Source organism: Anomaloglossus baeobatrachus, chromosome 3 (assembly GCF_048569485.1).
Source record: "Anomaloglossus baeobatrachus isolate aAnoBae1 chromosome 3, aAnoBae1.hap1, whole genome shotgun sequence".
NCBI classification, from domain to species: Eukaryota; Metazoa; Chordata; class Amphibia; order Anura; family Aromobatidae; genus Anomaloglossus; species Anomaloglossus baeobatrachus.
Window position 1 is genome coordinate 455,667,495 of NC_134355.1, and position 27,364 is coordinate 455,694,858.

Here is a 27,364-nt window from a genome sequence, read left to right on the forward strand (position 1 = left end):
GGAGCTGCAGAAGACACCGCCGCTCCTGTCAGCTCCACGCAGCTAATGAAGACAGCCGCGCGATCAGCTGAGCTGTCACTGAGGTTACTCGCGGCCAACGCTGAATACAGCTGATCGCGCTATTCCCTTCATTAACTGTCGCATATAATGTATGCGGCAATTCTGGGCGGCTGCTGACTGATATTGTTAGGCTGGGGGGTTCCCCATAACGTAGGGCTCCCCATCCTGAGAATACCAGCCTTCAGCCGCATGGCTTTATCTGGCTGGTATTAAAATTGGGGGGGACCGCACGCCGTTTTTTTTAATTATTTAATTATTTATTTTCCTGCACAGTATAGACACGCCCACTGGCTGCTGTGATTGGGTGCAGTGAGACAGCTGTCACTCAGCGTGGGGGGCATGTCTGATGGCAACCAATCACAGGCGTCTGTGGGTGGGGAAAGCAGGGAATACGAGATTGATTAATGAGCGGCCGGCATATTCAAAGTAATTGTTGCCACGTATTCTCTGCACAGCTGTTCCTCGCCACGCTGGTGATCGGGGAGCGGTAAGTATGAGAGAGGGCTGCTCACTTCAGTCACTCGGGGGATTAGCAGTCATTGGTGACTCCTTCACAGGAGACCGCTAATCAGTACGCGGCACACAGACAGAGCCGCGGCATGACAATGAAGTCGGGTGAAGTTCACCCGAGTTCATTCTCATCGCGCAACTCTGTCTGCGGTCAGCCGACATGTATCAACGACATTGTGCAACACACAAACGGACATTCCACACGGACATTCCACGTTCACATACACGGGCATTTTACACACAAACACGGACATTTTACACGTACACACGGCTCGCATGCGCCATCACACGGATGCCGTACATACCGGAGAAATGCCCCAAAAAAAACGGAACACGAACCCGAAAAACGGACCGTGTCACACGGACGTTTTTTTTGCGGAAGTGTGTTTTAGGCCTTACTGTGTTTGCTACTTGCATTTTATTTTATTTTTTTTCTACTTTTCAAATCTTAATCTCACCATGCTTGCCTATGCCCTTACAGTCTTTGCTCCACTCATCCTCACTCTCCTTCGCTATCCTCAGACCCCAGCACTCTCCAAACAAATAGTTATCTCCCCTACCCTCCTACCTTCTCATCTGTACTCATCTGCTGACCTTCTTCTAGATCTCTCCTAATAAGACGCAAAACATGCCGTTCACTCTCCTCACACCTGCTCTCGCTTTCTCTATTTCTCACTGCTGGTGAAATATCTCCCAATCCTGGACCCCCACAGATGGTACACCCTTCTTTATCATCCACTTATCACTTTACACCTACTAGTAATTACTGCAACCTCTCCACCACTCCATTTCTCCCTTTCTCTGGAGTGCCCTGGAATGCCCGTTCTGTCTATAATAGACTGCATGTCATTCACGATCTCTTTACCTCTACCAATCCATCATTTCTGGGCCTCACCGAAATTTGACTGACATCCTCCAACACTGCATCCCCTGCTGCGCTGTGCTACGGCGGCCTTCACTTCACCCACACTCCTCACCCTGGCAATAAACAGGGTATTGGAGTTGGTCTCCTTCTTTCTAACAACTGCAGCTTTAACCCAATCTCACCTCTACCCTGTCTTGTCCTACCTTCTTTTGAAGTGCACTCTGTCCGCATCTATTCTCCTTCCAAACTACAAGTGGCTATCATATACAGACCCCCGGGCCCTACCACTGCCTTCATCGACCAGTTCTCTGCCTGGCTTCTAGACTTTCTCTCTGCTGACATTCCCACTATCATCATGTGGGATTTCAACATCCCCACTGACACCCGCCAGTCGGCAGCCACCATACTCCTCTGTCCCTCACTTCGTCTTTTGGTCTAACTCAGTGGTCCACCTCTGCCACCCATAAAGATTGACACACACTAGACCTCCACTCTCCCCCTATCTGACCACCACCTACTGACGTTTTCAGCCCTGTCTCCTCACCTGCCTTCCCTGTCCAGCACCTAGCACACCCGCCTTCACAGAAACCTTGCAGACCTCAACATGCACACCCTCTCTGACTCTATCCTACTGCTGTCCTCCATATCTTCACTCCATGACACAGACAGTGCCACCATTTTCTACAACATCACTCTCACATCAGCTATTGATTCAGTCGCTCCCTTTGTGTATGGCAGAGTGAGACAAATAAATAGACAACCTTGGCACAACAACCTAACTAAAAAACTTCGGCAAGTGTCTAGAGCTGCTGAGCGGCGGTGGAAGAAAACGCACTTCCAAGACGATTTCACCACATTCAAAAATGCAATTCACACATTTCGTTCAGCCCTCACTTCCGCTAAATAGGATTACTTTAGAACCCTCATATCTTCTTTAACACACAACTTCAAACAGTTATTCAATACTTTTAACTCCCTCCTTCGCCCACCACTGCCTCCTGCAACCTCCCTCATTTCCAAAGAAGACTTTGCCACATATTTCAAAGAAAAGATCGACCAACCAGACAAATCTTTTTTGCTCCACCACCACAACCCCTTCATATAACAGACCACTGCGTTTCCTCCATAAACTTCCACCCCACCATCACCGAAGGAGAGCTCGCACGTCTTCTTTCCAAAGCGCACCTCACCACCTGCGCACTTGACCCGATCCCATCCCTCCTCCTCCCCAACCTCACCACCATCCTTATTCGAGCCTTAACCTATCTTTTCAACCTTTCTTTAATGACTGGTACCTTCCCTTCTGCCTTTAAAAACATGCAACAGTCACACCCATCCTAAAGAAACCTTCCCTCGATCCAACCTCTACTACCAGCTATCGCCCCATATCTCTACTCCCGTTCTCTTCAAAACTCCTTGAATAGCACGTCCATGCTGAACTTTCCTCCCTCCTCTCATCTAACTCTCTCTTTGACAATCTACAGTCCGGCTTCCATCCACATCATTCTTCTGAAACTGCCCTGACAAATCAGAAATGACTTACTGCCAAAGCTAACAATCACTTTTCTATACTCCTACTTTTAGTCCTGTCCTTAGCCTTTGACACTGTTGACCACCCCCTCCTATTACAGATCCTCTCTTCTCTTGGTGTCAGAGATTTTGCCCTCTCTTGGATCTCTTCATACCTTTCCAACAAAATGTACCGCCCCGCGGGCTCGGCTGCGACCACCGAGCCACTCGGATCCATGCCCGCACTGCGGGTGGTGGCTCAAGCCTCTCACGGACCAGGGGTCACGTTGCTCTGCAAGGGAGTTGGCGCTACACGTGGGGATTTGGGATGTTTGGATTTGAGGTGATAGTTCGTGACGACGCCCATGGGTTGTGGTGATTGTGGACACCACCGCTGCGGTGAAGGTACGGGGATCCCGGGAGCGGTGTAATGGCGCAGCTAGGTGCTGACCCCTCTGTGGGTGTGGGTGGTTGGTCCCGGGGTCCGGTGGGCCGAGGCCCGGGGTGCAGGGTGTAATGTTGCGGTGCAGCATGGCGCGGTGCATGATGGCACTGGTGTACTCACTCTGACACAAGACACTGCAGTCACTGGTAAACCAAATGGAGGGATGAACGGGGCCCGCAACCGGCTGCAGCTTTTCCCAGGTTAGGTTGGTAATGTCAGCCTTTCTCCTGCACCTTTATATGTGAATCTTGACTCCTGTGTCTAGGCACCAGTAGTCCTCTCCCCGGTGTGTATCTGTCATAGCAGCCCGTTTGCCCGCAGACGCTAGCCCTTTGGATCTCTGGCCCTTGGCGGTGGCACTTATCTGGAATGGTTGGGCTGTTGCCTTCAATCGGGACTTAGGTGGGAATGAACCCCTGAGGTCCAGACCGCAATCAGTTAATTTGACTATAGTGGTGGCTTCTAGCCTAGTTCGGGGTCTGAGTACCCTGCCTGGTGCTCCGGTATCCAGTTGGCTCCCCGGTTTGATTCCGGCGGGCCACTACCCTGTCCCGGTCCCTTACGGTTCCACCGGTCGTATTCCCGGTCTCCTGCAGGCGGCCACTACCGTCTGCCTCCTTGCCAATGGTGACTGGGCTCCAACCCAGCCACCGGAGTAGTCTTTGGCAGGCCTGAGCACAAGTCTGCTTCTGGACTTGAACTTGGCTCTTGCCGAGCCTGAGCTAGACTCCAACTCGACTACCACTACCTGGGTTCCTGCCTCCAGGCCTGTGAACTCCTCGGTGGGTGGAGCCAACTGCCTGGCTCCACCCCCCCTGGTGTGGACATCAAACCTGGAGGGTGGTGACAAGGTTTTTAGTTTGACTGCTGTTACCTAACTGGGAAGGGGGGTGTGTAGTGTTGTTGTTTCTACCTGGGATGACCTGGATAGTCCAGGGCGTCACATTCCCTCTTGGTTTAATGCAGACCGTCCGCGGGCTGCCCATCCATCACCGGTTTATTTTGCTGTTAACTGCAAAAAGGTAAGAAACACATAAACATTTATAATAACATATTTTCATAGTCAAGCAAGATTTCTTTTTCTTCCCTTACGGGAGGCACATCAGTTTAACGTTACAAAACATATATTTTAATAAAACGGGTCCATGTCCTTCCGCTTCCCCACCCAAGCAACCTAGCCTTGATGCTGCCCCTAAGAAGTGGGCAGCACCCCTTTTCCCCAGTTTGGATCAGGAACTTGGCCAGACAACCCAAGCGGGAATGGGTTCGGTGCTTCACACCTGGCAGTCACTCAGAGACCCCACGTCCAGGGGACCCCTGACCCGGAGGATGGTCACTGGTTCCTGTGATGACCGGACCCCAGCCTGCTCTGCTGCAGGTCCTCCCTCCAACCAACCTCCCTGGAGACCGGCAGTTGCGGGAAGGGCAGTAAGGGCCCTATTTACAAGCCCAAAAGTTTTTGGGTGGCTTGCTAGTTCTCAGTCATGTTCATGATTTCTCATGTGAAACAACCAGGGGGGCAACAAAAGTCCCAACAGGGATGGGCGATTCAGTAGCTGGTCCGCTACCATAAACATAGGTCCCAACGGGGACTTGCTGGTGGGTCCCAACGGGGACTTTAACTTTCTTGTAAATACGGGGATCCGCCACCTTACTCCTCATCCTTTTGTAAAACTCCACTGCCAGCGCAGCCTCCTGCAGCCACTTTCCCCTGTCCACCACAGGGCAGCACGGGTCCCCAATGCCACATCCACTCACGGTGGCACTGTCCATAAAGACCCCGTCTTCCACTGCCTGCGGTGCGGGTACGGTAGCTGGGCTCCACTTGTTGAACTGTCCTCGCTCCTCGAACTCCCCACCGTCCTCCACCAGGGGCTCCGACCGCAATGGCGCCCACCGGTCTCCGGCCCCGGCGGTATTCAACAAGTCAGGCAGGGTCCGGCTCCTTCCACCCAGCGTACCGGATGGTGCCCTACGGGAACATGGGGGCGTTCAACAAAGGATTCCGGGTACTGTAGGAGCGAGTCCTTTAAAACTTTAACTTTAAACCGTTGAACTGTAAAACTTCATTGGTTACTTGCAACTTTAAGGTTCGGCTCCGCTGGGGCACACTCTGGCAAAGTGCCCGGGTAGGCCGCAACGCCTGAAGATTGGTACCAGCACGGCGGGTGGGGACTCATCTTCAGAGACTGACTCTGTATCCGTCTCATCCAGTGGTAGCGCGTAATATGCTCGGAGCGATAAAGCCATCTGGTAGCCGTTCCCGCCATCCCGCGAAATATACGTAGCCACCGGGATGCTGCTATCGGAGTCGCTGCTTTCTGATTCTGGCCTCCCAGGTGCAGCCAGGTGGCCTACCGGTGCGTGCTCCATTACCGTCGCAGGGTCATCACCACCGGCGGGTCTTTCGGTGGGTGCCGCTGGGCTTGCTGGCATCCCTGGGACCTCCGCTCCTGCGACCGGAGCGGGAGCCGCCTGCTGGCTGACTGATTTATATTCAGGCCCCGCCACTCCAGTGACGGGTGCCACTCCGCTCGCCTCCCTGGGCGCCGACATTCTCCTTTTCTTTTCCCATGGGCATCAGCAGCAGCCAGCTCAGCTGCTCCCCCTTGGTCTTTTTCGAGCACTTCTCTAGCTTCTTTACTCCGCTCCGCTCTCGGCGGGAGGGGCCTTGCTTTCATGCCCTTTTTTGCTCAGGGAAGACGGCTCGGGTGGGAACTCTTCATGCCAAAGATGGTGGATTCTCAAATTTTTCAGCGGGACGCCGCTTACAGGGATTTCAAGGCGCACTTCCACTGGTAAGTGGACTGGCTCAATCCTGTTCGCAGACGCCAGAAGAGTCGATGTGTACCGCCCCGCGGGCTCGGCTGCGAATGCCGAGCCGCTCGGATCCGTGCTCGCACGGCGGGTGGTGGCTCGAGTCTCTCACGGACCCAGGGGTCACGTCGCTCTGCAAGGGAGTTGGTGCTACACGCGGGGATTTGGGGTGTTTGGATTTGAGGTGATAGTTCGTGACGCCACCCACGGGTTGTGGTGATTGTGGACACCACCGCTGCAGTGAAGGTACGGGTTTCCCGGGAGCGGTGTAATGGTGCAGCTAGGTGTTGACCCTCCGTGGGTAGGGGTTGTTGGTCCCGTGGTCCGGTGGGCTGAGGCCCGGGGTGCAGGGTGTAGTGTTGCGGTGCGGCACGGTGCTTAATGGCACTGGTGTACTCAATCTGACACAAGACACTGGAGTCACTGGTAAACCAAACGGAGTGATGAATAGGGCCCGCAACCGGCTGAATGTTAGTTATGTTTTGGCTGCTGGGAGGCTCCCTCTGGTGGCCAGGAATGGTTTGGACTTGGACCAGGTGTGTTGTGCAGTGGGTGTTTCCTTTGCTAACTCTCTGCTTATTTAAATCCTGGTCTGATTGCAGGCTGTTGCTGGATGTCAGTTGTTCTTTGTATCTCCAGCCTGCTTAATCCTGCTCTACACCACATCTTCCCCAGATAAGTGCTTGTTCTTTATTTATTGTCTGGTTCTTTTGTTTATCTGGGTTTGTCATTTGCTGTGGTTGGTTTCAGTTTATTTGCTTGCAGGGATTTTCCCCCTTAGTGGATTGTTGAGTAACTCCCTTCAGTTCTGTGTGGAGTATAGCTCCTTTGGGTCCATGTGTTTGTGGCTTGTTAACTTTGTTATGATTCTTGTTTTCTGTTCATTGGTATGACAAGGGCACCTGGTATAGGACGGAGTTCAGATCGTGCGATCTGAGGGCCTTTTTGTACTATCAGGAAGTTGGTATTTTGCAGGGTTTTTCTCTGGCCACCATCAGTCCCTTTCCTGTCCTTTCCTATTTTAGTCAGCGGGGGCCTCACCTTTTGCTAATCCTGTCATCTACCTGTGTATTGTGTTTTTCCTATATCACCGCAGCCTTTGAATGTGGGGGGCTAGCTATTCTTGTCTATTTTCTGAGGCAGAGAGTTATTCATCTTTCCTACCTTTAGGATAGTTAGTTCTCCGGCTGGGTTCGCTGTGCACAGGATGTTAGTTCACCCCTCGGCTACTTGTAGTTGTGATGGTTAGTAAGAGGATGGCGGCCAGATTAGTTGCCAATGCTCTTGTCACCTTTTGACAATGATTTGTGGTGGTCTTCCATGGTTCCGGATCATAACAGCTGGCCCTTTGGATCTCTGGGCCTTGGCGGTGGCACATCCGGAATGGTTGGGCTGTTGCCTTCAATCGGGACTTAGGTGGGAATGAACCCCTGAGGTCCAGACTGCAATCAGTTAATGTCTGAGCACAGGTCTACTTTTGGACTTGAACTTGGCTCTTTCTGAGCCTGAGCTAGACTCCAACTCGACTACCACTACCTGGGTTCCCGCCTCCAGGCCTGTGAACTCCTCGGTGGGTGGAGCTCACCCCCTGGCTCCACCTCCCTGGTGTGGACATCAAACCTGGAGGGTGGTGACAAGGTTTTTAGTTTGACTACTGTTACCTAACTGGGAAGGGGGGTGTGTAGTGTTGTTGTGTCTACCTGGGACGACCTGGATAGTCCAGGGCATCACACTACACTTTTAGTGTCTCCCACTCCCACACAACCTCTTGATCCCGCCCTCTCTCTGTTGGCGTTCCTCAAGGCAATGTCCTTGGACCCTTACTTTTTTCCATCTATACTGTGGCCTGGGACAACTTATAAAGTCCCATGGCTTTCAGTACCACCTATATGCTGATGACACTCATATCTACCTCTCTGGTCCAGATGTCACATCTCTGCTGTCCAGTATCCCGGAGTGTCTATTGGCCATATTCTCCTTCTCCTCTCGCTTCCTAAAGCTCATAGTGGCCAAAACTGAACTAATCATTTTTCCTCCATCTTATCTACACTACCTTATCTATTTATTACAATAAATAACATCATGCTCTCCCCAGTACCCAAAGTTGAATGCCTCAGAGTAACCTTCGATTCTGCCTTGTCCTTCATACCATACATCTAATCTCTCACCACCTCCTGCCATCTTCAACTCAAACTTTTTCCAGAATTTGTCATTTCCTTTATACTCAATCTACAAAAATGCTAGTGCATACCCTCATAATCTCCCGCTTCGATTACTGCAACATCCTCCTCTGTGGCCTCCTTGCTAACACTCTCTCCTTCTCCAGTCCATTCTTAATTCTGCTGCCCGACTGATCCACCTCTCTCTTCAATACCACCCCACTTCTCTCTGCAAATCCCTCCATTGGCTCCCAATCTTCCACTGTATCTAATTCAAACTACTAACACTGACCTACAAAGCCATACATAATCTGTCTCATCCATATATCTCTAAACTAATCTCCCACTACACTTCAAAACGTAATCTACTGTCCTCCCAAGATATCCTTCTCTCCTCCTCTCTCATTCGCTCCTCATGCAACCGCCTCCAAGACTTCTCACGAGCTACCTCTGTCTTCTGGAATTCGCTGCTTCAACACATCAGACTATCTGTTACACTTGCAAGCTTCAAATGGAACTTGAAAACTCATCTGTTCAGAAATGCCTATAATCTTCAATGACCCAACTGCTTCACCACCACCACAGCTAATGCCTCACCACCATGCGTTGCTGCCACCTCACCACTGTGCGGAACTGCCGCCCGACCTACACCACACCTACTGTCTCCTCCCCAAAATCCTATAGAATGTAAGGGTCCTCTTCCCTCTGTACTAGTCTGTCTACTGCATCTTGTATATGTATTCTGTATGTAACCCCCTTCTCATGTACAGCACCTTTTAATTAATGGTGCTTTATTAATAAATAATAATAATAATGAACTGGCTTTCGTTTCCAATTCTCTCAGTTTTGTACTAAATATTGAGAGATTTAGGAAGAGTAGCTTATCAGGATGTCACTGTAAGTGTGCAACTCATATATGAATGAGCGGTCTCATGACAACTACCCAAAGGGGGTGGGAAGGGGGGGCGCCAACCAATATTGTTGCCCCGGGTGCCGTAAACCCTAGTTACACCTCTGTCATGATTTAAATGGTATAGAAAAACAGACACTGTAATATATATGCATATATATATATATATATAAAATTGACGAGAGATTTCAATGCAAGATTGTGCGGATGGTGGATAAAGAACCTCGACTAACATCCAAACAAGTTCAAGCTGCCCTGCAGTCCAAGGGTACAACAGTGTCAACCTGTACTATCCGTCGGCATCTGAATGAAAAGGGACTGTATGGTAGGATACCTAGGAAGACCCCACTTCTTACCCCGAGACATAAAAAAAGCCAGGCTGGAGTTTGCCAAAACTTACCTGAGAAAGCCTAAAATGTTTTGGAAGAATGTTCTCTGGTCAGATGAGACAAAAGTAGAGCTTTTTGGGAAAAGCCATCAACATAGAGTTTACAGGAAAAAAAAAATAGGCATTCAAAGAAAAGAACACGGTCCCTATAGTCAAACATGGCGGAGGTTCCCTGATGTTTTGGGGTTTCTTTGCTGCCTCTGGCACTGGACTGCTTGACCGTGTGCATGGCATTATGAAGTCTGAAGACTACCAACAAATTTTGCAGCATAATGTAAGGCCCATTGTGAGAAAGCTGGGTCTCCCTCAGAGATCATGGGTCTTACAGCAAGACAATGACCCAAAACACACTTCAAAAAGCACTAGAAAATGGTTTGAGAGAAAGCACTGGAGACTACTAAAGTGGCCAGCAATGAGTCCAGACCTAAATCCCATAGCTCACCTTTGGAGAGATCTCAAAAGGGCAGTTTGGAGAAGGCACCCTTCAAATCTCAGGGACCTGGAGCAGTTTGCCAAAGAAGAATGGTCTAAAATTACAGCAGAGCATTGTAAGAAACTCATTGATGGTTACCGGAAGCGGTTGTTCGATGAAATTTTGGCTAAAGGTTGTGCAACCAAGTATTAGGCTAAGGGTGCCAATACTTTTGTCTGGCCCATTTTTGGAGTTTTGTGTGAAATGATCAATGATTTGATTTTTGTTTCATTCTCTTTTGTGTTTTTTCATTGCAAGCAAAATAAATGAAGATAATAATACCAAAAAATTTGTGAGTGCAATCATTTTCAAGAAGAAACTGAGTATTATCTGACAGAATTGCATGGGTGCCAATACTTTTGGCCTCACTGTATATATATATATATATATATATATATAATCATTTTGCAGTCACAGCCGGAGGTTCCCACGGTCCTCCACCTGTGACTGTAGGTAAACTGATCTCAGGTGACGTCATTAAACTCAGTGACCTTACCTCAGGTTAGGTCACTGAGTTCACAGACCTGCATATTTTGGCAGAATTTTTTATTTGGTGCTATTATTTATATATCATATTCCTGCACCAAATCAGCATCTTTTGGCAAAAAAATGACTCAAAACAGAATACGGTTTTGGTGTGATAATGATGCCATTTTTTGGGAAGAGATGTAGATTTGGTGCAGGAATATGATGTATAAATTTAAGCACCAAATCTGCATCCATTGACAAAACTTTGCACAGAAATGGTTTTGACTCCATTTTGGAGCGGCTTTCTGCCAGGAGGTGCAGATTTTAGCACCAAATTTGCACCTCGTGGCAGAAAACAGCAAAGAAACAGCGTCAAAATTATTTTTTTGCATTTTTTTTTACCAAGAGATGCAGATTTGGTGCTGAAATCTAATGGCAAAAAAAAAATCAAATCATTATCTCTTCAAAACCGTATTGTGTATTGATGCTTTTTTTGAGAAAAGATATAGATTTGGTGCAGAAATATAGTATATAAATTATAGGACCAAATCTGCATCTCTTGGCAAAAACATACGGTTTTCTGCCAAGAGATGTACATTTGTGGACTCAGTGACCACACCTGAGGTCACTGAGTTTAATGAGGTCACCTGAGGTCAGATTTCCCATGGTCACAGGTCAAGGGTCGTGTAAACTTCCAGCTGTGACCGCAAATAACCTGAGTGACATCACGACTCATCACTGCGGCTCAGTCTTTGCCTGAAACCCACAGTATGCGGTCACGTTCTGTGCCCACGCATTGTGCCTTCAGTATGGATGTAGCAGAGCTGGAATCGTTGTGGAACCTCATGTTGATTACATCAGAACTGGGTGTTTTGGAGGTTCATAAATTGGTGAACGAGGATTGTTTTATTGTATTTTATTTTAAATAAAGCATTTTTCAGTGTTTGTGATTATTTCCTTTCACTTAAAGATTAGTAATGGGGGGGTCTCAGACATCTCCCATTACTAATCTAGGGCTTAGGGGTACTTTACACACTACGACATCGCAAGCCGATGCTTGCGATGCCGAATGCGAGAGTCCCTGCCTCCATCGCGTCAGCGATATCTTGTGATTGCTGCCATAGCGAACATTATCGCTACGGCAGCTTCACATGCACTCACCTGCCCTGCGGCGTCGCTCTGGCCGGCGCAGGGCCGGCCTTCAACTCAATTTAAGACAAAGAACAATAATTTGGAATATATTATTGATCTTGACTTTGTAGTTATGTTTTAATGAAATATTTTTTTTAAAAAAACATTATGACTGTTGATGTTACACCATACACTGATGTACAAGTGCATCTCAATAAATTAAAATATCTTCAAAAACTTAATTTATTTCAGCAATTCAATACAAAAAAGGGAAACACATATATTATATAGAGTCTTTACAAACAGAGTGATCTATTTCAAGTGTTTATTTCTATTAATGTTGATGATTATGGCTTACAGCCAATGAAAACCTAAAAGTTATTTCAGAAAGTTAAGCACTAAGCAGGCTTTACACACTGTGATCTCACTAGCGAGATCGCAAGCGATTGTACCCGCCCCCGTCGGTTGTGCAACACGGGCAAATAGCTGCCCGTCGTACACAACCTCGTTAGTCCCCATCACATGCACTTACCTGCCCTGCAATGTCGCTCTGGCTGGCGATTCGCCTCCTTTCTAAGGGGGCGGTTCGTGAGGTGTCACAGCGACGTCACATGGCAGGCGTCCAATAGAAGCCGTGGGGCGGAGATGAGTGGGACGTAACATCCCGCCCACCTGCTTCCTTCCGCATTGCCGGTGGAGGCAGGTAAGGAGATGTTCGTCGCTCCTGCGGTGTCACACACATTGATGTATGGTGCCGCAGGAATGACGAACAACATCGCTAATAAAAAGAGAACAATTTTTTGATTCAGGACGACCTCTCCACGGCAAACAATTTTGTGCATTTTTGCGATCGTTTTCGGTCGCACGAACGTGTCACATGCTGCAATATCGCTCACGGCGCCGGATGTGCGTCACTAACGACATGACCCCGACAATAAAATGTTAGCAATATCGTAGGGTGTAAAGCCCGCTTTAGAATAATTACCTGCAAAGGCTTCTTAAGCATTTAAAATGGTCTCTTAGGTTGAGTATGCTACACAAGCAAGACTGCTGACTTGGCAGAAGTTGAGAATGCAGTCATTGTCACTCCCCACAAAAAGGGTAAGCCACAAAAGGTCATTGCTAAAGAAGCTGGTTGTTCACAGAGTGCTGTATCCAAGCATATTAATGGAGAGTTGAGTGGAAAGAAAAAGTGTGGTAGAAAAAGGTGCAAAAGCAATTGGGATAACTGCAGCCTTGATAGGATTGTTAAGAAAAGGCTATTCAAAAATTTGGGGGCGATTCACAAGGAGTGAACTGCTGCTGGAGTCAGTGCTTCAAGAGCCATCAGACAAAGACATATCCAGGACATGGGCTACAACTATCGCGTTTCTTGTGTCAAGCCACTCATGACCAATAGACAAAGCTAAAAGCATCTTACCTGGGCCAAGGAGAAAAAGAACTGGACTGTTGCCCAGTGATCCACAGTGTTGTATTCAGATGAAAGTAAATTTTGCATTTCATTTGGAAATCAAGGTCCCACAGTCTGGAGGAAGAGTGGAGAGGCCACAATCCAAGCTGCTTGAGGTCTAGTATGAAGTTTCCACAATCAGTGATGGTTAGTGGAGCCATGTCATCTGCTAGTGTAAGTACACTGCATTTTATGAAGACCAATGTCAGCGTAGCCATTTACGAGGAAATTTTAGAGCATGTCATGCTTCCCTCTACTAACAAGCTTTTTGGAGATGGAAACTTCACTTTCCAACAGGACTTGGCACCTGTCCACACTGCCAAAAGTATCAATACCTGGTTTAATACCCATATTATCACTGTGCTTGATTGGCCAGCAAACTCGCCAATCAAGCACAGTGATAACGTGGGTATTAAACCAGGTATTGGTACTTTTTGCAGTGTGGACTCGACCTAAACCCCATTGAGAATCTATGGGGTATTGTGAAGAGGAAGATGAAAGACAACAGACCGAACAATGCAGATGAGCTGAAGGCTGCTATCAAAGCAACCAGGGCTTCCATAACACCTAAGCAGTGCCACAGTCTGATTGCCTCAATGCCATGCTGCATTGATGCAGTACACCATGTGCAAACTTATTAGGCAAGTTGTATTTTAGAGGATTTGTTTTATTTTTTATCAACAACTATGTTCTCAATCAACCCAAAAGACTCCTAAATATCAAAGCTTAATATTTTTGGAAGTTGGAGTTGTTTTTTTTTAGATTTGGCTATCTTAGAAGGATATCTGTTTGTGCAGGTAACTATTACTTGGCAGACTTATTAGACAACTTAATAAAAAGCAAATATGTTCCCATCTCACTTGTTTATTTTCACAAGGTAAAAAAATATAAGTGCACAAAATTTAGAAATAAACATTTCTGTCATGCAAAAACAAAACTCCAAAAAATTAGTGACCAATATAGCCACCTTTCTTTATGATAACACTCCACGGCCTACCATCCATAGATTCTGTCAGTTTCTTGATCTGTTTACGATCAACATTGTGTGCAGCAGCCGCCACAGCCTTCCAGACACTGTTCCGAGAGGTGTACTGTTTTCCCTCCCTGTAAATCTCACATTTTATGAGGGACCACAGGTTCTTTATGGGGTTCAGATCAGGTGTACAAGGGGGCCATGTAATTATTTTTTCATCTTTTAGACCTTTACTGGCCAGCCGCACTGTGGAGTAGTTGGATGCATGTGATGGAGCATTGTCCTGCATGAAAATCACGGGGGTTTTTTTAACGATACCGACTTCTTCCTGTACCACTGCTTGAAGAAGTTGTCTTCCAGAAACTGGCAGTAGGTCTGGGAGTTGAGCTTCACTCCATACGCAACCCAAAAAGGTCCCACAAGTTCATCTTTGATGATACCAGCCCATACCAGTACCCCACCTCCACCTTGCTGGCGTCTGAGTCGGAGTGGAAGTCTCTGCCCTTTACTGCTCAGCCTCTGGCCCATCCATCTGGCCCATCAAGAGTCACTCTCATTTCATCAGTCCATAAAACCTTTGAAAAATCAGTCTTAAGATATTTCTTGGCCCAGTCTTGACGTGCTATCTTATGTTTCTTGTTCAAAGGTGGTCGTTTTTCAGCCTTCCTTACCTTGGCCATGTCCTTGAGTATGGCACACCTTGTGCTTTTTGATACTCCAGTAACGTTGCAGCTCTGAAATATGGCCAAACTGGTGGCAAATGGCATTTTGGCAGCTTCACGCTTGATTTTCCTCAATTCACGATCAGTTATTTTGCGCCTTTTTTGCCCAACACGCTTCTTGCGACCCTGTTGGCTATTTGCCATGAAACGCTTGATTGTTCGGTGATCACGTTTCAAAAGTTTGGCAATTTCAGACTGCTGCATCCCTCTGCAAGACATCTCCCAATTTTGGACTTTTCAGAGTCCGTCAAATCTTTTTTTCTGATCCATTTTGACAAAGGAAAGGAAGTTGCCTAGTAAGTATACACCCCTTTTATAGGGTATTGATGTCATTACACCACACCCCTCCTCATTACAGAGATGCACATCACCTGATTTACTTAATTGGTAGTTGGCTCTCAAGGCTATACAGCTTGAGGTAGGACAACTTATATAAAAATTATCATGTGATCAAAATACTCATTTGCCTAATAATTCTGAACACAGTGTAATTCATCCAAAAGGATCCCCATCCAAGTATTGAGTGCATTTACTGTACAGACTTTTCAGTAGACCAACATTTCTGAGTTTAAAATAATTTTTTCAGTTGGTCTTATATAATGTTCTAATTTTCTGAGATAATGACTCTTGGGTTTTCATTGGCTGTAAGCCACAATCATTAACACTAACAGAAATAAACACTTGAAATAGATCCCTCTGTGTGCAATGACTCTATATAATATATGTGTTTCCCTTTTTGTATTGAATTACTGAAATAAATTAACTATTGAGGATATTCTAATTTATTGAGAGGCAATTGTAGATTTAATATTATATGCAGTAAAGAGCCTGTATGTTATATATAAACATTTATTATCATTTTACCTCTTTTGTAAGTAGTTTCCACACAGGAGTGACCTTCACTGTAATTGTGTTTAGTCCACAGATCTGTCGTCTGTTCAAACAAAATACAAATAATAATTGTACCAAAGCCGTATGACACAGATCTATAATATTACCTAGTATTATAGTTTTATCTTAGGAAAGCCAAATCACTGTGATATGCAAAGTTATGTAGCTTTCTGATATAATTTCAGTTTTGTTACCTCTTAGATCTCAATTGAAGCTATGAGTACGATTTTTTAAATCTAAAGGAAAGATATGGCTGCAATGGTGCTGTAATGCAAATTAAATTGATACATTTGGTGAAGAAATCTTCTCTGTGGTTCTTCTTTAACCACCATTTGTAGTTTTCTGCTAATTACAGTTCGGTGCACAGGGCCCGGAATATACACTGGGTCTTCTCCTATTGATTCCCCAGCCCATCTGCCTCCCATTTGTAAATGGCTTGCTTCTTTTGTTTAAAAATCTCTGCAGTGACCGTAGGTATGTGGAGGGGCTGGAGAATCACAGACAGGGAGAAGAAGAACAACTGTACAGTCCGGCCAAGGTGCATCGAAATCCTATGGGCAGAAAACTTCAAATCATGATTGAAAAAAAGAACGAAAAAGAAGATTTCTTCATCAAAGCTATCAGTTAAAGCAGTATTTCATCGCCATGTTTTTACCTTACATCACAAAATTATGCGGACAGGTTCGCGTTAAGGCTATGTGCATACAGTGCGTTTTTCGCGGCGTTTTTCGCGGCGTTTTTGCGCGTTTTTCGGGTGCGTTTTTGGCCTCAAAACTGCAGGACTTTGCTTCCCCAGCAAAGTCTATGAGTTTTAATTTTTGCTGTCCCCACACATCTGTTTTTTTTTCAGCTGCGTTTTTGTGGTGCCACAAAAACGCAGCATGTCAATTATTCCCGCGTTTTTCACTGCGCTTTTCATCCATTGAGTTCAATGGGATGTTCAAAGACGCAATGAGAAACGCAAATAGCAAAAACGCAGCTATAAATGCAGGAGGTGGGTAGTAAAGTGACGTGTACAGGAAGAGGATTCCTTCTGTCAGTATATACAGAAGCGTGAATCCTCCCGGTACCGTCACCGCTGCGTCCACCTCCCGTCCTGTGCATGTATGCTGCCGTGCGGCGCCATGTCTGGGCGGGAGGTGGAAGCAGCTGCGAAAACAAAAGTTAACAGTAGAAAAAAAAAAAAAGTTATACTCACCTGTCTGCAGCCTCCCGGTGCAATGCCCGCTCCCATCTCCTCTCACGGTATCGCCGCTCCGGCTGTGTGCAGACGGCCGGGAAACCTCCGATGGATGCAGGACCTGGCGATGGATCACCTGATGCAGTCACCTGACGCATCAGGTGATCGTAAGTATCGCGGTGACGCGGGCGCCCGGCCGGTATCAGCGGATGCGTCAGGAGACTTCATCCCTGATTACCGGCAGCTGCTGCAGCGATCGGACAGGATCAGACTCCCGCCCCATCGCTCCAGGAGCTGCCGGTAATCAGCACATGAGTGAGTTTTTTTTTTTTTTTTTCTCTACTGATGCATCAGCTGATTGTATAATCGGCTTTTATACCATCAGCTGATGTGTGATGGGATTCAGGCACTTGAACCTGACACATCATCTGATCGCTTTGCCTTCCAGCAAACCGATCAGATGATATTGGATCCGGATTGGACGGCGCGGGACCCTGACCCAGGATTACTGCGGAGGGGGGGTTCTTTATTTCAATAAAGATGGAGTCACTAATTGTGTTGTGTTTTATTTCTAATAAAAATATTTTTCTGTGTGTTGTGTTTTTTTTTTTCTTTACTAGAAATTCATGGTGGCCATGTCTAATATTGGCGTGACACCATGAATTTCGGGCTTAGGGCCAGCTATACAGCTAGCCCTAACCCCATTATTACCCAGCGGGCCACCCGGCATCAGGGCAGCTGGAAGAGTTGGATACAGCGCCAGAAGATGGCGCTTCTATGAAAGCGCCATTTTCTGGGGTGGCTGCGGGACTGCAATTCACAGCGGGGGTGCCCAGAAAGCATGGGCACCCTGCACTGTGGATTCCAATCCCCAGCTGCCTAGTTGTACCCGGCTGGACTCAAAAATTGGGCGAAGCTCACGTCATTTTTTTTTTAAATTATTTCATGAAATTCATGAAATAATTTAAAAAAAAGGGCTTCCCTATATTTTTGGTTCCCAGCCGGGTACAAATAGGCAGCTGGGGGTTGGGGGCAGCCCGTACCTGCCTGCTGTACCCGGCTAGCATACAAAAATATGGCGAAGCCCACGTCATTTTTTTTGTTTGGGGGGGCAAAAAAATCCTGCATACAGTCCTGGAAGGAGGATGCTGAGCCTTGTAGGTCTGCTCCCCCTGACTCTCCCTCAAGCATATAGTCCTGGATGGAGCATGCTGAGCCTTGTAGTTCTGCAGCTGCTGTCTGCTCTCCTGCATACACTATTGGATGGAGTATGCTGAGCCTTGTAGTTCTGCAGCTGTCTGCTCTTCTGCATACACTAGTGGAGAATGAAGAACACATTGAAGAAGGAAATGACATCAGACCTTTTTTTTGTTCACTGATAAAAAACGCATAAAGACGCAGTGAGCAAAAACGCAGCAAAACGCAGCAAAAAAACGCACCAAATCGCGGCAAAACGCGTGCGTTTTTTGCCGCGTTTTTTTGACGCAGGTGCGTTTTTGTGCGTTTTTAGCTGCCAAAAACGCACAAAAATGCAGCGTCAAAAAGACGCAGTGTGCGCACATAGCCTAAGACCGCATCTTGTTGTCAATGATCGAAACCTTATCAATTATGCAACTGTATGATTTTTCACAGCAAAACTCTTTTAACTAATGAGCCTTCTACCTATATAAACAATGCATGCTTCTATCCACTGTAATCAGATATACTGTATTTATAAATGACAGCAATTAATCCACTAAATTTTCATTTTACAGTTAATCAGCTTTAATGATAAAATATTGGAAAATCAGAATAACATCATTTCATAAGACAGAAGAAAGGATAGGAGTGTTTATACCTGACTTCCTGTTCATCTTTGGTAAGACCAAAACTATATTTTGAGTGTAAATCTGAACATGACAGGTCTTTTTCAAGGACACTAAAAAGAAAATATATTAGATTATGGATTTGATTTATAAAATACAACTTTGAAGTAGTTATCCAGGACTAGTGATGAGCGAACCTGTGGATATTTGGATTCACCAAGCCAACACGGGAAACATAAAAAAAAAAAATCGGGTTTGGCAAGCGAACTTGACCCCGAACAACCTGCTAATTAAGGTTCATCAATATTCACTGCTTCCCCCACCCAATCTCAATGCCAGTCTCTGTGATTGGTTGCAGACCGTTATACACCCCCCATGTCCACATCTGTGATTCGTTGCAGTTAGTTTGCTTAATAGTAGTGTTAAAAAATGATGTAGGCTCCCGCCATATTTTCAAAGCCAGCACGGGTTAAACAACAGTTGCAGTCTGATATCCAGCCCCCACCTGTAAGCTTTACCGTGGCTGGATATCAAAATAGAGGGGAAAAAAAGCTGTAAATTCCCCCCCCATTTTTGATATCCAGCCTCGGTAAAGCCGACAGGTGGGGACTGACATTATCAGGATGGAAGGAGACGAGGACAGGTACCCCTCCCAGCCTAAAAATAGCAAACCACAGCTGCCCAGAATTGGTAAATCACATTAGTTCTGCAAATCCTGGCACTTTTCCTGACTCATCCGGATTGTCCTGGTATGGTGACAATCGGGGTAATATTAGGGGTTAATGACAGCTGTGATTTGTCAACAGCCTACAGTTGGTGTTTAACCCATGCTGGCTATCAAAATATGGTGGAAGGCTTCATAAATGTTTTAATTATTTATTTATTTTGACACTACTGTACAGCAAACTGACTGCAACTAGTCACAGACGCCGACACGGGGGGGGGGGGGGGGTGGCATGTTTAGCAGTCTGCAACCAATCACAGACACTGAGGGTGGGTGGGGAAAGCGGGGAATAGTAATGAACCTTAATTAGCGTGCCTAGAAGAGCATCTGACTGCAGTGTTATCCTCCGGATAACACGGTATGCATAACTATCCTGCTGCTCTTACTGCCATTTACCTTCCATGTGTGGCCCAGGTCATATTTTAAACAAGGATTTACATGGCCAATCACAGCCATGCCAATACTTTGTATGGCTATGATAGCTCTGGAAGTGCCCACAGCTTAAAAGCTGGCTGATTGGCTGCTCTGCAACCTTTCAACAAACTTTATTCGGATAACAATCCCAAACAGGAACCAGACATACAATCAAAAGTCTGTGCTCCGGGTTCAGTACCGAACACAAGGTGTTTAATATGGATGCCAAACTTTACAGTTCAGTTTTGCTTATCCCTATCTGGGACTTATTTATTTTTTCTGAGGGTGAGCACTTATCGCCAGGTAGTTGCTAACTACATGCCTATTCTGCCATATGATGATCTTGCCTGCCTCACAGCAGTCATAGAGCACTCCTGGCAATTATTCTCCTACTTCATGTGATTGTGACGCCCCTGGACTATCAGGTCGTCACAGGGTATTGTGCACTCTGCCCTTCTGTGCAATATCCACCTCTTCCTTGGTTATGGGTCCTCAACTACATGGTGTTGCCTACAACAGCTAATAAAATCCTAGGTACACTCTGCACCACACCCACCAGACATACCAGTGGAATAGGATCGCCCACTTGGGGGGTTGGTTAAGGGGAGGTCAGGAGTGTCAGGAGTAGGTCAGTGAAGTATAGGAAGTGAAGGAGAGAGGAGGTCAGGAGCCGGGCTCCTTGGAAGCAACTAGGTAGCAGACGGCGGCCTGGGCCTAGTTGGAGCTGGACCTCCGGTCACAGGGGATCGTGACAAGGGGCACGGAACTGTTGAGGAGGACAGCCGCCAGCCTTGTACCATCACTGGGCTGGGACCAGGGCACGACAGTCTACATGGACCCTAGGTCAGGGAGTAGCTTCAGACAACCTGACAATTTACCGATGAGAACGGAGCCTTCAAGATCCGCTCTCCACCCGCTCCAGAATCGGGGTACTAGCGCAACGACGGAGATAGGACTTTGCACTAAAACGGTCCAGAAAATCCCAAGCGTGAACCCTGAGAGCAAGCTCCCACAGTTAGCCACACTGGCGAGAGGGACCTGACTAGTTCTATACTACCGGGACCAACAGACAAGTGAACTTAATGCCAGGAGGAAGGCCACGGATCACCAGATGGGACCCGAACTAGCTCCTCTCAGCGGCAGCGGTGTCCAGAACTTTGGTTTATCTAGTTGTCGATGTCAGCTTTATGGACTGAGTGGGTACACAAGTGGCTCCTTCACTCCCCATGGCACTCCCCGAACATCATCACCGAGTCCCGAGCATTCTCCCTACCCATGGAGGGTTTTAACACCTGGCTGCTCCACTCCATCACCCCCGGGTACTCCCAATTGCAGCGGTGGTACTCCATATTACCACATACCATGGGTAGCATCACGAACTCTAGACATAATCCCCTGTAAATACTCCCTTCATTTGAGTGGCCGCTCGATCCCCGGGTCTGGACGCCCCTCGAGCCACCGCGGATCCGGATCCGAGCAGCCCGGCTGCTGACACGGGGGCGGCACATGACATCATGTCAATACAGCAGTACCATTTCTTACTCTCTGCTTTTTATACAGCTGATATCATGTTGACTTACAGTCATTTTTCTGCTGCTTTAGGCTGAGCCAGCTGTCAGTTAACATGACATCAACAGTGAAGCCCCATCAACAGATTAGAGTGAAAGAGAAGGAACTGTTCTGTTTATGTTATGACAAAGGAAGTAGGGGAATCACCTACAGAAGCAGTCGGTGACCACCTTGAGCCATGATAGATCATCACAGAACAGTGTCACATCCCCACCAGAGTCCGCTCCTGTTCCTTCTGCATTGATCACCAGGTGGCGCCGTGTTCCCGCTGTGGATAGTGTTGGTGATAGGAGAGGAGTTGGTGCCAGTGGCTCTGGTGAGTTCAGGCTCCGTTCATCCACTAAGCCGAGTTTCCCTGGGACCTACAGTACCACTGGCTGACTGTAGGTGGCATGTGTCTTCCAGCTGAAGTTTCCACCATTCAGCTACAGCCAATGGGAAGACACCACACCCTTCTAATTCCCCCTCCTGTCTGCTGAATTCCTGGTTCCTGCTCTGTTCTGTATAGTGATCCCTGTGTATTGACCACTGCCTGTTCTCTGACTGCCCTACTGCCTGCCATTTTTGTACATCACTACCCGATCTGGATTGGACCTCAGCCTGGTTTCCTGATTACATCCTTGTCTGCCTGATTTTGTCCCTGTTCTGCATTTCCTGGTTTGACCTTGCCTGACTACTACTCTCATCGGACTATGGCATACCACTGGTAGTGATCTCTGGGGCCTTGTGCGATTCCAAATCCCTGTATAGGGGTTAAAGGGTTTTGGGGTTCTCAGGGTCCTGCTTTGTGAGCGACTTTCCTCTAGCCAGTCTGTTACAGCCAGTCTGAGTCTGTGTTTCCAGGCAGGCATTACAAACAGACAAGTAGTTAGCAACTCTCTGCTGATAATTGCTCTGTACAAAATAAGTTCCAGAGAAACCATTTAAATATCAGTTGTAATTCACTTACCCAATTTTTATAAACTTGCTTTCAGTCGGGATCCAGACATATCGTATTTTTTGCACTTGTATATATCTTACCTAATCATATGAATGAGAAAAGTCAGTAAGCAATTTATAATAATAGTACTTTTATTATCATAATTAAAACAGCTTTCTGGTTATTTCACATTACTCTATTGATAGTGTTTATCCTATAATTCTATATTCTTTTATAAATGCAGACATGTATGAAGTAAAGGAACTGAGCTTGTATCATTTGGGATAGAGACTCCAACAATTCATAGGTTAAACTCAGAAGCAAGCTTAATTTTGGCCACAAGGTACCATAACACAACGTTACTCAAATAAAAAGCACAAGCACTAGAATGGTATAGCTTCATAAATATGTTACTGGGGTGACAATAAAGCCAATGTCACTTATGGTTTATCAGGTATTTCACAGCAATACTGGTTATGTACTTCATGCTGTAGTTTTACTTCTTCATATGTTATCAGGACAACAAGCAGAATCTTCTCAAGGACTGCAGGACCACAGGTTTCTTCCCCCACATCTTATTCAATCATGACTTTGTTATTGTTACAGCTCAGAATGAATTCCCTCAGTTTCAATCATACGCCTTCAGATCTTGTCCCAATGTGGTCACATGTAGTATGGACCTCTCAATTCAGTCTCAGCTATGGCATTAACTACCCAAAAATACAACAATTTATTCCCAATAAAAAACATGCACCAACTATGGTGGCTAAGTAAGAGTTCTTGGGGCCGTAGTTCCAGGCGAGGTACAGATCTCGTTCACCCTGGCACTCCACAAGGGGTTGTGTCCTGGCTGGATGACTGGACTTGTGTGGTGCCGGTCATACCTTTTTGCAGGCTGCTTGTCACCATTAACTTACAGCAAGATGGAATTGCAGCTGTATATTGCTCAGGCCAAAAGACTACTACTACTCCAGCAGGATACAGCTAAACCCCCACTAAGTGGAGGCAACACAGGTGCAGGTGGAGCCATTCACATAAGTGGAGGCAACACAGGTGCAGGTGGAGCCATTCACATAAGTGGAGGCAACACAGGTGCAGGTGGAGCCATTCACACTCACTTCCAAATATGGAGGAGGTGATGGCTGGATGGTAAAACTGCACACTGGTGGCTTGCATAGAGCACTGTTCACACTAGCAGTTGCACAGTCACAAACCCGCAGCCTATTAGGTGACGCCCATACTATTAGATCAGGCGGGCTGCCAAGCCGTTCCCCCACTGCGCGCTACGTAGGGACAGAAACTCTGATAGCAAGGCCTAACAAAAAGGGGCCTGGCTGTATCCTGTACAAAAATGTTTTTGAGGTTTTTTGTTAGCGTTATGGCCATAAGACGTAAGCCTACAACCCTCGTCACGGGAACCTCATGCTTGTAGGTCCCTACACTATATATAATATAAAAAAAAATGCTTGTCACCATTGCTTTTGGTGAGCCGGGACCAATCCGTAGTGAAGAAAATCACAAATGCCAACAGTTCTTAAACATGTTTTACTGAACAGATTCAACAGTTCTTTCAGGGCCACTTTACACGTGAGTCAGTTGGCACACAACTTAAGCACAGTTACCAGAGTACCAGGCACCATTGTAATCACTTCCTTCTCTATATCCTGAACCATTTTTTTCTCATGTTTGTAGTCCTTCCACCAACAGCCAGCCTGGCATCACAGTACCGTATGCAAAAGTCATTTTAGTACATTCACGGTTCCACATCATCTCAGAACAGGGACTAACGATGCTTTTAGACCTGCCGCCCAGGACTGTAAACTCATTTCCAATCTATTCCCCTCTCAATCCATTCCCACAGAGCTAAAAGCTACACCAGGTCTTATGCTATGCATCCTTCTAATGACTCTTGACAGAGGAGCCAGTTCTAGGCCAGCGTTAAGGCCACTTTACACGCAGCGACATCGCTAGCGATGTCGCTGCCGATCGCACTCGCCCTCGTCGGCTGTGCGTCACGGGCAAATCGCTGCCCATGGCGCACAATATCGTTAGTCCCCATCACACATACTTACCTGCCTAGCGACATCACTTTGGCCGGTGAACCGCCTCCTTTCTAAGGGGGCGGTTTGTGCGGCGTCACAGCGACGTCACACGGCAGCCTTCCAATAGCAGCGGAGGGGCGGAGAGCAGCCGAAAGAAAAACACGCCCACTTCATTGCCAGAGGACGCAGGTACGGTGTTGTTCCTCGTTCCTGGGGTGTCACACGTAGCGATGTGTGCTGCCTCAGGAACGACGAACAACCTGCGTCCTGCAACAGTAACGATTGGGATTAGAACAACGTGTCAATGATCAACGATTAGGTGAGTAATTTTGAATGTTAGCGGTCGTTCGTACATTTCACATGCAACGAGGTCACTAATGAGGCCGGATGTTAGTCACGAATTCAGTGACCCCAACGACATCTCGTTAGTGATGTCGTTGCGTGTAAAGTTCCCTTAAGATTTTGATGCTGACTTAACTGTCCATTTGGTTTCTCAAATCTTGCTGTCTCACTAGGGTCTCAGTTGTTGCAGTTGGCATGAAACAAGCACTAAATGCAACCTTGGTGTTCTATATGACTTGCACATTCGTACTAGTCACAAGTTAAATCTTATCTAGTCTTAAGAGGAAACAGTCCCTTACCTATTTTGGACTATTCTTAAGCTTAACTATTTCTTGCCCTACAGTCAGTTTCTTTGCATACTTCTTATCTTACCAGCATTTTACATAGAATGGTTTATATCTTACATAACATTTCTTTGCATGTTATATAACAGGTGCCATGCAACACGTTACCTTATATTTACCTTTTACATTATGCATTATGACACCTACAGGCAATGTCATACATTACACCTTACATTAAACTACTAAGTACAATATATATATATATATATATATATATATTATATATATATATATATATATATATATATATATATATATATAAAATATATAAACCCGAATGTGTGTATGTATGTGTGTGTGTATGTTCGGGATTGGCATCTGCACCGTCGCAGCTACAGCCACAAAATTTTTGCGCACTCACACTTCTGGACCCCAAGAGTGTCATAGGCTATGTTTTGAGGGGAAATTTTAACAACGCGCTTTACAGTTATTCACCAAAAAACCTGCCTCCATTAAAGCGAATGGAGCTGGGAGCCACAGTGCAGCCAGAACTTCAGAAAAATGCGCAGCCACGCCCTTAAATGGAATGCTGGTGTGTCACAATGCAGCCAGGGAAAGAGACAGACAGGGAAAGAGGCAGACACAAACAGGGTAAGAAACAGACATAGACAGGGTAAGAGACAGACACAAAGAGACAGACACAGACAAAGAGACAGACTGACAGGGAAAGAGACAGACACACACAAAGAGACAGAGACATACACAGGGCAACAGACAGACAGGGAAAGAGAGGGAAAGAGACAGACAGGTAAAGAGGCAGACAAAGAGACAGACACAGGGAAAGAGACAGAGGGAAAGATGGAAAGAGACAGACAGGGAAAGAGAGGGAAAGAGACAGACAGGGAAAGAGACAGACAGGGAAAGTGACAGAGATAGATAGACAGACAGGGAAAGAGATAGATAGACAGACAGGGAAAGATATTGAGACATACAGAGAAAGAGATAGAGACAGTCAGAGACAGACAGGGAAAGAGACAGACAGACAAAGAGATAGAGAGAGAGACAGAGAGATATATACAGAGGGGGAGACAGATAGAGAATGGGAGAGAAACAGAGAGACAGTTACTATCCCGGGCATTAATACATTCTATTTATACATTATATCCCGGGAATGTTAATACATTCTATTTTGTTAACAACAGTTATTAACCCGGGCGAAGCCGGGTACTACAGCTAGTATATATATATATATATATATATATATATATATATATATATATATATATATATATACAAAGGCACGTGGTATAATTCCCACTATAACACAGAAATGTGTTTGATGCCTTCAGGGGGCAGGAGCACACAACCGTCGCTATCACCCTTTTACATTACGCAACTATGTATACATAGTCCTCTTTGACCATGTGGACTTGGAAAACACCAATCACCAACACAAACACAAGCACAACTACAGTTTCTCAAAAGAAGTAATCAGTCTTTTTTCTTCATGATGGGTAGTGATGACTCGGACCTTACAACAAAACGTTCAGTTCTCAAAACAAGTAAGGCCCATAGGCCAACAGTTTTAGCTCTTCAAATCCAATAGCACAGTCTCTTCATCATACGTTGAAACAAAGACCTCAAGGTGGTCTTGCCCATGATCACCCATCCTGCCCTAAGATGGGGGTACAGCCCTTAGAAGAGCTTCAATATATATGAAGGCACAGTCATTTGATATTGTAATGGTCGATAGTTCCCAAGGGCTTAAACAATGCAGTTCTTCCTTGAAATGGTATACAAAAACAGATGCGGTTCTGCACCACCACGTTATACCTTGAAATGGTGTAGGGAAGAAGTAGGTAATGCTCGGGTCTTTATCCAATAGCACACAGGTCTTGGGTGCACGTTGAAGAGGGAAAATAATTCCAATATGAGTCCCAGGAGATCAGAAGACAACGGCACAATCCATTCAATATCCAAAACGTGCTTTATTTAATCCATGAAGTGCATTAAAAAGCGGGGAGAGAGCTGGATGCAGGCCCCCGATCCAGCAGGCAAATTGGATTGTCTGTTCCCTCTTCCCCCTCCCTTCAACAACAGTCCATCTTCCCCCTCCCCCCCCCTCTTCCCCCTCCCTTCAACAACAGTCCATCAAAATAATCCTAAAATATTCTTTAACTACATAAACAGTAAAAAACTGAAAAGTGATAGTGTTGGCCCCCTTAAAAATAGTCTTGGTGAAATGGTGGAGGGGGATGAGGGTAAAGCCAACCTGCTGAATGACTTTTTTCTACGGTTTTTATACAAGAAAATGC

General features: G+C 46.2%; 1 protein-coding gene across 1 annotated transcript in view; it reads right to left on the bottom strand.

The window, feature by feature from the left end:
- The window catches only part of LOC142297272 (putative cation-transporting ATPase 13A4), a 243,681-nt gene that overhangs the window by 206,807 nt on the left and 9,510 nt on the right, over window positions 1-27,364 (bottom strand). The window contains exons 5-7 of the mRNA XM_075341527.1: window positions 22,412-22,482; window positions 18,788-18,868; window positions 15,744-15,813 (exon numbers count right to left, since the gene is read on the bottom strand). Of these exons, the coding sequence (XP_075197642.1) occupies window positions 15,744-15,813; window positions 18,788-18,868; window positions 22,412-22,482 (222 nt within the window). The remainder of the gene's footprint in view (window positions 1-15,743; window positions 15,814-18,787; window positions 18,869-22,411; window positions 22,483-27,364) is intronic.